Source organism: Centruroides sculpturatus, unplaced genomic scaffold, assembly GCF_000671375.1.
Source record: "Centruroides sculpturatus isolate CEXI.00-Female unplaced genomic scaffold, Cexi_2.0 scaffold39, whole genome shotgun sequence".
NCBI lineage: Eukaryota > Metazoa > Arthropoda > Arachnida > Scorpiones > Buthidae > Centruroides > Centruroides sculpturatus.
In genome coordinates, this window is record NW_019384314.1 from 460,732 (window position 1) to 473,098 (window position 12,367).

Genomic DNA, 12,367 nt, shown 5'->3' on the forward strand with positions numbered 1-12,367 from the left:
TTCTTTAAGTAAATTTTATGGATAATTTTTTGTTACCTAAATTACGTAGTAAACTGTAATATTTATATTCATGTCCAGATTATATTGGTAAGCCACTCTTAGACATAAAAAATATTATAATTAATGATGATCTGAACAAAGATGTACTAAAAAAATTATATGATTTAATATCATTAATTTTTATGGTACCATCTACAAGTACATCTGTTGAGCTCAGTTTATCAACCATGAAGCAAATCCCTACATTTGCAAGGAACACTCAGTCAGAGGAAAGATTACTGTCACTAGCGTTACTTTCAGTAGAAAAAGAGCTTTTAAACACTTCAATGGAATCAATGACAAGTGATTTTTATGATAAAGTTATTAACAACTTTTCAGAAAAAATTGCCAAATAGAGTTAGTTTATAAAAAAAATAATAAAAACAAGTTCTTATATCTTTGTTTCATATCAATTATCAATTTTAGAATTAAAATAAACTGTTTATTTTTATCATTTCCAGTATTTGTTTAAAGTTTTTATGGAAATACAGCTTCTCTATCATCAAATGTCACTGCACACCACTGTAACAGTACTATTCCTGCCTGTTGTGATGATTCCTAATGCTCTTTAATTCTTTGACCAATGCTTCTTTGTGTAATAAGGACATGGAGTGCATATGGTACAGTGTAGGGCCATTAAGCCACAGGCCAGTAATCTGCGAATTCACTTAAGTGGCACAAAAAGTTTGGATCCCAATTTTTTGGCATTATAGATCATATGGACATGGACATGGCCTCTCAAACACTCAAGACAGGTGCTGATAGCTGTCATTTTGGAATTTCAAATGTCCGTGATTGATGTGCTATCACTATTGCGGATGAAATATTTAAATGCTGGCTTATAGCTTCAAAGAGGTATTTATAGAAGATTAGTCTTATTTGTCAATAAACAATAAAATAACTTACAATGAAATTGAAATACAGTATTAATTTGTTTTATCCATGCTGAGTGTCAGTGTTATGGAGGCTGCCATTGTAACCAATTCACACCTTACAATGCTACAAAGTTAATCTGTGGACACCTAAGCCACGGTTGAGCAGTTTGGACCCCAATCACTGCGGCTTAATGGTCCTACACTGTATTTTTTCCTCTTCAATACTCTCTTCATTGGGTCAGAGTATTCTGTGTTGTCTCTTAACATTATATGTAAACTATTTGCTTTCTTCATAGAAAATGAGTAGGAAGATAGTGTAAAATGAGATGTTCAGGATTCAGTTTATTATTCTCTTCTTTAATTCTGTTAGCATAGGTGTACACATACAAAAATTTTTATTAATCAGGGTTCAATTAAATCAGAATTTTATAACCAAGATAATTAAAAAAAATTGTAGCTTATGAATTTTAAATATTTAGTAATCCAAGATAAGACAATGTAATGTATTCATTACAGATCATTTTCACAGACAATGTTTAATATTAAATAATTATTTTATCAATACTCATAATTAAATACTTATTGCAGTGGTTCCCAAATTTTATCAATCCATAGCGTACTTACAGGTTTAGTATTTTGTCTCGGCATCCTTGTCAAAATATGTGTACGATGACATAACTCAGGCACAGAAATGAAAACAACTCTTAAGATGAAGCTCACATTTATTAAAATTGAATCACAAGAACCATCAAACTAAAATATGAAAATACAAAAAAAATATGAAATAAATGGTGAAAACCTTCAACAATGAGTAAGTTAATGTGATGGGTGAGCTTGCTAATCGTCACACATTTTTTCAAAACACGGAATAAGGTTTGACCACTCTCGTTTCTCGCTCCACATCAATTTTTGAGTGATATTTGCTTTTTATTACAGCTAGAGCTGAAAATCAGGCTTCAAATAAATATGTTGTCGCAAAGGGAATGAGGATCCTTACAGCTTTTGAACTTGGAGTTGGATATTCATTTTTTATTGATATCCAAAACTCCAATAAATTGGAAGAAGCAAATGTTTTCAGGCTGTTGTTGCAAGAAAGTTCAATTAGACTCTATTTTTCCTGTGAAGTGAATTCTGGTGGAGCTTGAGCATGGAAAGGAGCTTTGATCCATACAAATTTCTCAACATTGTCTTCCTCAAAGTATTTTGCAAACCAATCAATGAGCTTTGAGAGGTGTTCCTTGAAAAAGGGACAGCAAGTCTTGTGAAATAAAGACTTTATTACAGACCATGTATTTGTGCAATTCAGGGAAACAATGTTGACTGACATCTTCGTTGATTTTCCATATCCACAACTGCAGCTTTTTCCAAAATGCCACAACCTTCTCCAAAGGTTTCAAAATGTGCATGTTATTATCTTGCAGAGACAGATTGAAGGCATTCAGCTTGTCATATATATCACACAAATACACTAGTGTGAACCACAGGGGAGGTAGGGGTCAGTCGCACCTCCCTGTACGGACAAACCTGCTCACTGTCAGGATAGCTTGTTTTACGATAATGGTCCCGAGGGTTGGAACTCTCAAATGTCGGTCAAGTGAAGGGAGAGTATTTGGAGTCGACAATAAGGTGAAGGCCGTATACGAGTAAAGGAGTCTACCATTTTAACATGTAAAACAAGGATTTATTAAAATAATCAAAATTGACAAAACTACTACACAAATCTCGACATTAAACCGCCTAACAGCATGAGAGAGAGTTTACACGCTTTTTCATACCCCTTTGTAGGTTTCCATGACGATTAAGGACTGTAGGCACAGAAGTATCCAATAAAAGTGTCTTTGATCCAAATGAGCACAAATATAAAAGTTCACGACTCTGGCGACAAACGGATGTCGATGTTGGAAGATCGGAATAGCGGCGGGTTCGGAGATTCAACTTGGTGTCGTCGGTCCGGCTTTCGATAAGAGACTCCCCCGAGAGGGGGTAAGAACAATCTTTTATAGCTTTTTGTGGGGAATTTCCATCACATAATTGAATGGTCTATGAGCTAAAGGTTATATGTGTTCCAGGGACCTAAACAAGTGACAAAATTTGGATGCTAACTATAAACTTTTGTGCAAGTTGAGCTGCAAGTTATGCGAGGACAATAGAATGTTGGTGGTTATGACAGGAAGGTTTACACATTCCCGGCTAAGATCGGTTTTTCTTCTAATTCATTACATAAACATAAGGAAAAAGATAATTAAAATTTTAGTTAATAAAATTCCGGATCTCACACTAGTTTCAGCAAAAAGTTGAGTTTGGCAAAGTTTGTTTCCATGACCTTCCTCTTGTAAAAAAGTGTGAATTTCTTGACATAGCTCAAATGCACGGGATAAGATGTTGCCATGTGAAAGCCATTGTGAACTGCAGTAGTGACTTGTGTTCAGCTCCCATGTCCATGCGTAGCTTTTTGAAAAATCTGGCTTTCAGTGGCATAGTTTTTATGGTAGTTCACTACGTCTACAACATGTTCTAATACCAAATTCAATTGAGAGCTCACCGACCTTGATGCAAGTGCTTCCCTGTGGATGATGCAATGGGTCTGCATAGCATGCAGTGCTTTGCTGAGAATAAGCGCCTGAAATCCTCCACAGCAACTAGACAGACATTGATCGAGTTCAATCAGTACATATACCGATGCACTTTTCCCAATCCAGATCATTTTCGGTTATAAACTTGTCAAGCATCTCAAACAAGTAGAGTCTTTGCACTTCCAATGATGCTTTTGCAGAATAGGAGGTCAACAATAATATTATCATCCAGGAAGTGTACATAACAAATAAGGTGTGCATCTTTGTACTGTCAGTAGCCTCGTCAGGTTGCAGATCAAATTCCCCGCCTTTCATTTTCTCTATTAATTGGTCATTGAGAGCCAGAGTTATTTGATGAATTCTTCGACTAATAGTGTTGTTTGACAAAGATACCTTTGAAATTAATTTTCCCATTGATTCTCCCAGTGTAATATTAACCATGTCAAGAGCAACAGATATAATAAGCTCTTCTGAGATGGTGTGAGATTTTTTTGCACTTTGTCACTCTGTATGCGACCTTAAAAGATGCTAGCAGTGCATTGCTTGATACTGAGGCTTGTTTAGTAAACACACTTTTTTCCTTTTGTAAATCTTGCAACTTCCTACTAAAGAATTCACGAGATTTATCAACAATGTTGGAGTGACTGATCTCGAGGTGTCGCTTTAGCTTACTTGGGACCATACACTCGGGTGCTACAACTTTTAAATAGAACACAACTTTCTTCATTGTTTACTTCTACTGAAGTAAAGCCAAAATTCAAATAGTTATCATCGTACTTACAATACACCCCACCACTTGTCGATGCTTGATCACTCTCACTTGAACTGTCGACTTGCTTATTTAATAAAAACCTTTCCATTTTCCTACGACTATACGAAAATACAAAGCAACACACTGAAACAAAGGGACACTCCTCTGGTAACAGGCATCTTAAAACTGTTTACTTCTCTTCTCAGATGTTTATTCTTTGATTGTTATTTAGGAACTAAACTGATTCGCCAAAATGGTGCTGTATTTATACTAGCCGTGCCACCTACTTAGAACTTTCGCAAAACTTTGACAATGTCCGATAGTATTACATATATATATATATAGCAGTCATCTAGAAAGTTCTANGAAAGCAACTGAATCACAAATAACAGTATGCATAAGTTCTAAAACTTTCAACTGTTCTTTTGAGCCATACTATATATTCTATACTGATTTGTACAATTTTCCACAAAGAAGAAATAAAATGGTATTATCATATTAAACAACAAAAAGTGATTCATGCTTAAAATATACTGCAAATTAATTTTAAAAATCTGCAGAATATATATGATTGTTATTCTTAATCAAGGAATTACAGTATATAATCTCAAATATGCATCCTGAAGTACTTGGAAGATCTGAACTATAGTATGCTTGAAAGTTAAGATACAGTAAAACATATATTTGAAAAAATTTACCTCATTGCACAGTTTAAGAACTTTTAACAACAGTAAATTTTGTACAAAATTTTGACATAAATTGATCAGTTTTATGCATAAATGACAAAAAATATCATCTAATTTTTAAGGAAATTCAAGAAAATGTTTCAACATATGCAATATCATCATTAGTTATGGGCAAATATAAAACTATAGTAAATTAATTATATTAATTGTAAAATCTTTTAAATAGAATATCAATTTGAAAAAAATTTCCTTTAAAACAAGTTGAATTTGATAGGGCAGGGATGCTAAACTTAAGAATCACATGTTCAAAGTGGCATGTTGTTGAAAGAATTCATTTGTCATGCAACATACATTTATTTCTTTCAGTTTACCTTAATTTCACATTTAATACCTATTTTATATATTCACTTGAGTTTTCTATTCACAATCTGTTTTTCTTAAATTTGCTCTAATTAAATTATAGTGACTTCTTTTCTTTAAATAGTTTTTGAACTGTAAAGTTAACACAACTTTTTTTTAAGGATGCCTACTTTGGTGCACAAATTCAAAAGGTTTGCCATTCCAACAAAGAATCTAATTACTTATAATGATTCATACTCAAAATAATTTAAATTTTTATAAACATATATTACTTACCATATTTACTACAAGACAAATGTCAAACAACATTCAAATAAACAAAATAGAAATTAACAAGAATTAGAAGAAACACTAAAATAAAACTATCTTCCCAGTTTGCTCTTTTTTTATATCTTGAGAACATAAGTCTTATTTCAGAATAAATTTTTATCTTGAGATTAATTTCCCTTAATATGCTAAACATCTTAAATTCTCTGATGTAAGACTAGTGAATTGTCAGAGGTGTAAAAACAGACAAAATGTGAAGACACTTTTATTTTAGTGTTTCTTGTAACTTTTGTGAATTTTTTAAAAATATACTAATTCTGTTATTTTTATTAAAAACATTGAAATAAATTTGTCCAGCTGTTCTTAAAAGAGACATTTTTATTGATTGCATATAGAAAGTTAAAGTTCAGTCAATTTATTGGAAAAAATTGCAATAAATTTATCATAAGTGATAATTTATCTCTAACAAAAATATATTACCATTGCTGGAAAAATCAATGCGATTCTTTAAAGACATTATTTTGTACATAGCTTTTTTACAAAAATAATAAATAAAAAATGATTTTCAGGTAGCAAACTAACTAAATTTTTCATGAAGTAATGTTTTCATCCTGCTTTAGGACAGCTTCAGCTTCTTTGAAATTGATTGAAACAGTTGGTTGCCTGAAAGCAAGCATTTTATACCTGAAATAATAATATGAAGCTAGAAACCTATGAGGTAATATTTGATTAATTAAAATGTGTTTTGAAAAAATTCTTATAGTATGTAGAAGATATAACAAAACCAAACTTTCTTCACTCCAAATGATTATATGTATATATAATACCATCTTGTTATCTAATTGGGTTACAATTTGAAAAAATTGTAGACCTATAAATTCCCACAGTCTTCCAACAGTCTTTCCTTATCTTGAGAACAGGGTTAGATAGATGAAAGACGAAACCAGATATGGAAACCTTAGGGACAGGAGGCCCTGATTAACTACATACGAACTTTCGATTCAAACCAAAAGCCACATTATTTCAATTCAAAAATTTTCTCCTGTTAGATAGATGGCCAGTACAACTCTATTGTTAAAGGAAAAGTATGATGTACAGGGGAAAGCCACTACTAATTTGAGGTGAAGAGCATATATTTTAAATTGAAAATACGATTAAAAATTGCAGCCCAGCATTGTGATGATGTCACAATAAATAATTGCTAATTTGNGTATTGATAAATATCTTAATTAATAGGGTAATATCTATGACGTACTTAATAAATAAGCAAATTTAATATAATTACCTCTGTTATTAGATTCAATAGATTCTCTAAGCCCTCTAAATGCCAATTCTCGCTTTGAGAAAAAACATATAGCATCTATTAATTTAGATAAAATATATCTATTAGCCGTAATTATCTCATTATAATTTTCAATATTTATTTTATATTGTTTACTAATGTTAAATTCTATTCTGCTTTGATTTCCAAATTGCTTCAATTTTACGAAAGAATCGATGTAACGTTTAAGATTTTCGTGTCTTTTGCCAGCTTTACTCAAATTATTTAAATCATCAAAGCCATTCTTATTCCACACACTAATTTTATCTGAAAATAGTAGGCATGGCCAACAAAATAATTTTGCATTTCTATGCATCATCAAAGCCATTTTATGTCTTCATAAATTTTATCGTAAAAATGTCGAACAAATTTTTTTTGTTGACGTATTTATATTTAATTTAGTCTAGGCATTGGTCTTTCTCTTTTAATAATGTTTTTTTTTTTTTTTTTTTTTTTTTTTTTTTTTTTTTTTTTTNCACCTACTTAGAACTTTCGCGAAACTTTGACAATGTCCGATAGTATTACATATATATATATATAGCAGTCATCTAGAAAGTTCTACAAGCTACGGGAACTAGATAGAAAGTTCCATTAGCTTTGAAGCCTTCACGGCATCTGTTTACTCTTCATGGACACTCAGGGAACTGACTTATTGCATATTATACATTTTTACATTTCAACATGAATTACTATCATAACTGATATCCATTATACTTTACTCATAGTTACTAGTGCTTGTTATTTTGGTATTGTATATGCTTTTCATTTAATTAAAAAAAAATCATATATACTTTTTTCATTCATCTTATTCTGTTAAATAATCACAACTAAACTGTCAAGCCATTTAATTTACATAATTCTACCAGTTTAAAGTATCAATTGTACTTAAGTTGCATTTGACATTTAAATATAATATAAATATTTAAGTTAAATGTCAAATGTAAGTTTGTTGTTTCTTTGATTTTAAGCCAAGATGATGTAATTCGTTCCAGTCGACTAAGAATCTGTAGTATTATATATATATATGTATAAATGGAATGATAAATGGAGTGTATCACTTCCTTGTTTTAACTCCATTTTTAATTTGCTCAATTTTGTAGCTAAAGCTTCATATTACTTTATTAGATTTAAACAAGGTAAGATCAACACTGTTTAAATCCCATTCAAATCATTAAAGAAACTTTGAACATAAAAATAAATAAAATAATAACGATGCCGAATTCAATCGATTAATAGAAAGGGCAAAGGTAACGAGGTCAAATATAGAAATCTAGTTAATTTTTATTAAAATTATGCTTAATTAACGTAAATAATAAGTTAAAATATCAGACGAATAAGGATATAAACGTATTAGAAAACGAAACTTACCCTTTTCTTTGACTCTAATTTCTGTTTTCTGGTGGGGTCGAGGGCATTTACTATCCATTTGATACCGAAATACGTTAGAGCACCGAATAATGTAACTCGAAATACTAAACCAATTATTTCATTTCTGGATGGTTGAGAAGTATGTTTCATCAGCATTTTCAAATTGTTCGTTCTAATGGAACCCTTTCAGACACGTGATGAGTTACAAGGGCTCCACCTGGTAATCAAAAATCGATGGCGACGACCTTATTAATTTTTGATATTTTATATTTAAAAATTCTTAAAATGTGTTCATTAATCGTGATTACAATAAAATAATTTAAAATATTTATTATAAAATTTACATCGAATAAATTTTTTATATTAATTTTGTTGAAAAGTTTATTTATTTATTAGATTTTCTACTGAAGACGCTGTGCCGCTGGAAATATCAGACGTATAGATTCCAAATGAGTAGCACAGAAAAATATAGGCTAGAGTCTCCATATTAATAAGAAAGAAAGAAAGAAGAAAAATATAGTCAAATTAATCGCCATGTCATACAGATCAGAACAGCAAAGGCAGGATTCAAATTATTGCACGCATCTCATCCGAAAGCTCAGATGAGGTATCCAAACAAAAACATCTGAGATTAAAAAATTGCACCAAGTAAAAAATTATGACAATTTAGATAATAATCGAAGTTTTTTTCTTGGGATAAGTTTGGCGCTTCAAAGTGAAATGTATAAAATAATAATAAATTCTTGTGGATGCCGTTTCGAAGTGCCAAGCTTATCTTTACCAAAGAAAAGCTCCTAAGAAAAAATTGACTGTCGTTTAAATTGTCATAATTTTTACTTGGCGCAGTTTTTTGCATCTCAGATGTTTTTCTTTACATATGAATTGAATTTTAGTTAATGGTTGTTTTATTACATAAAAACATAAGACTATAATGTAAATTTCAGTCGGCGCTTGGCAACAGCCACCTTCAATATGCTGTTAATAAACGTTTTAATTCGGATAAATTTGAGATTTTGTAATTTTGGATAACATTTTGAATGAAAATCATTTGTTTTCAAGCAATTTAATCCTTTTTTTTCTAACTCTCTCCGCCCTGTGGGCACTAAGAGGGCCTCTATGCAAGCACATTATGGGTTCGGCCAGGCTCCCCCAGAGCGGTAGGCTGCCAACTTGACTGCTCGGCCATCCGGTCTTATTAATGTAATCCTTATCGAGAGTCACGTCAGTGACTTCGCGCCAAGTAAAAGTTACTGACTACTATATATACAGAAATCTGAGTTGCCAAACATCGAGGATCGATTGGAGAAATCCCCAGATGCCTATAGTAATTCTGATGACTATCATTTATTTCCCAAACGCGAAATAAATGATAGTTGGAGCGAAGTGTGAGGTGTGTTAGATCTCGTTGTTCAACTCTTCAACAAAAAATGCGCGGGAGAAAAATGCAAGACCTTTTTGTCGTGACTAAAAAGGGAAAAATCCCATACATTCTTTTCTTCTTCCGCGCGATCTGAAACATAACAACTGCTTTTGTGATGTGTATTAATACAATATTAATAGACTTTTTGTTTACTGAAGATTGGTATGTATATACATTTTTCATCTTTTCTTAGTTTAGTTCTGTGAGAGAACAGAGTTACACCTTTTCTTCGTATCTATAATAAATTAAATAAAAAATAGCGCAAACACTCTAACATAAGATGGAGAGGGCAGAATCTTCCAGCTCAGACTGGTTAGTTTCTCTAAGGTTATCTTTGCTCTGTGTGCTACTGCTTTATCATGATGGTATCAGACGAAGTTCTTCGATCTTCGAATATTCAAGTTATGCTAATTCTCTGATGGTTTATCGTGTATTATCGTTTGTCAGTTGCAGAAGAACATCATTATAAATGGTGAAATTGCTGCCTGAATGGGATTCATCTTGAAGAAAAAATCTCCATCCTTGAATTTCTTGAACAAATTGTAGCAGGCCATCCTTTTGACTGGTCCTTACCAAATTGCCTTGCAGATGAGATCTTAAGCTTTCGTTGTGTTTTGGTCACTTTTGAACTGATAGAGCAATGGTAAGCGAATGTATTCTTTCGAAAATTTCATATAGTCAAACATTGCTGATGATTCCAACGAAATATGTGATGAATCGCTCCTTGGTTACATTATATATATAGTCGTATCGAACGTTCTAGAACACTTTTTTTCCCAGCTGTTTCTAGAAAAATTCGAAATGTTTAAATTTCGCTTTTACAACCTGATAGAACCTGGGACAAATTTAAAGGAAAAAGAAATTTATCGTTTTCTTTTCATCTCATTCTTGTCTTCTCATCAATACAAAAACACGAATAGTAAATTTAAGTGAAGTTGTTGTTCTAAATATTTTTCGACCAGTTTATCCCATAAGCTTTTCAAAGATTTATTGTGTGAGCGATAAATTTCAGCTAGTAGCAGAAGATCAATGTATGCTTGAAAAATAGCACTAACTAGATATTACCACTGTTATCTAAAATATGTTATCCTTTAATATTTTTCATTTTTGTTATTTTATCTTCAATATAATTCAAATGACAATTTTGTCACACCGATTCTGATACAGGCATATCTTGTAACTCCAGGAATATTTCGGATGATTCTGGAAGCTAATAATCGATAGTTTTGCTGGGATGGCCCTACTTTCCATTCTATTTTCGATCTTTTGACAAAATATTTTGGACATTTAGATTAAGCCCCACAGCTACACTAACAGAATCATCGTCTGAAATTTTATCTCATTCGGACATTTCATTTATATGATTTTCATACTTAGAAACTTCCTCATCACTCTCAAACGATTCTACAAGCATTTGGAATTTTCATCACCGTGTAGTCTACGTCAGGCCATTTCCAATGTAGGTTGGCGTGAGCAACAGTGTGATTCCTTTATATACTGGAAACTTTACACAAGCACAAACTTAAAATGGAAATATTATACTCAAGCGCTAAATATTTTACATTAGGAAAAACAAAATTACAGAATGCTGTTGTTATAAATTCTCAAATAATCTCAAATAACTTTTATAAAAAAAAAAAAACCAATAAATAATCATCTTGGGACCAATAATGGCCGGATAGCCGAGACATTAAAACATTATCCGACCGCTCTGAGGGACCCGGGATCGAGTCCGGATAGCGGACTGGACATATAATTAAAATTTGGAAAAACTAGAATATAGGCCAACAGCCATTAAAAACAATTTTGTAACTTTAAAACTTTTGTACTTATTGCATTATACAATATATATAAAATATAAATATAAAATTAATGCATTAATTAAAACATGCTACATTAACACACGTCTTAATAAATTACTATTTTTGCTCATTTCATCCATAACTGCTTTATATTCTCTTCAAAATATTATATTCTGACGACATAAACATAAACGCTTTCAAACCATTCACATAAATTATTACTAAGTCTATCTAAAATATATTTTAGTTTCTAAAAATGATCTTTCTCAAGATATTCGAGTAGATGATGCGGTTAAACGAATGTAAACTCTAAAAATATATTACCATATGCTTTTTTTAAAACTCTTTCTGCCCTGAGAGTACTAAAGGGGCCTTTTTTTTAGCAAGCCCATTATAGATTCGGCCAGACCTAAATGGAGTGGCCGGATGGTAAAAGACCATGTCCGGATATAAAGCGGACGGAGCACACCCAAAAAATTCTTGGGATTTTTTGACCGATACGGATTAGATCGCGGACGGTCGAAAAATAAAGTCCTCTCAGGAGACATCTTTTGGCAGATCACCCATATGATGATCACCTTAGTTTATGTTTATCAATCGAATTCAATTTGATTTGAAGCAATTTATATGCTTGTACTATAGCACAAAATGCATAGAGAAACATATAAATAAATAAATATATACACAGTGCGGCAATTAAATTCCGGGACTGAAGCTATATCTCAGCAACTAGTAGCGACATCTGTTTAAATTTTATGTCATATGAAGTTTGAACAGATGTCGCTACTAACCTAAAACTTTTATTTAAATCGGTTGACATTTATCATTGTTTTTGATATTTTGTTTATCAGTTTATTTTGTTACATGTCGGCAAACAATAATGGAACAACGTGCTGTTATTAAAT

The 12,367-nt window shown here is 31.7% G+C and overlaps 1 protein-coding gene across 1 annotated transcript in view; it reads right to left on the bottom strand.

Annotated features, from left to right (window-relative positions):
- The window catches only part of LOC111622757 (ATPase family AAA domain-containing protein 1-B-like), a 31,880-nt gene extending 23,426 nt beyond the window's left edge, over positions 1-8,454 (bottom strand). The window contains exon 1 of the mRNA XM_023365186.1: positions 8,241-8,454. Coding sequence (XP_023220954.1) covers positions 8,241-8,396 — 156 coding nt within the window. The 5' untranslated portion in view covers positions 8,397-8,454. The remainder of the gene's footprint in view (positions 1-8,240) is intronic.
- Between the last annotated feature and the right edge of the window lie 3,913 nt (positions 8,455-12,367).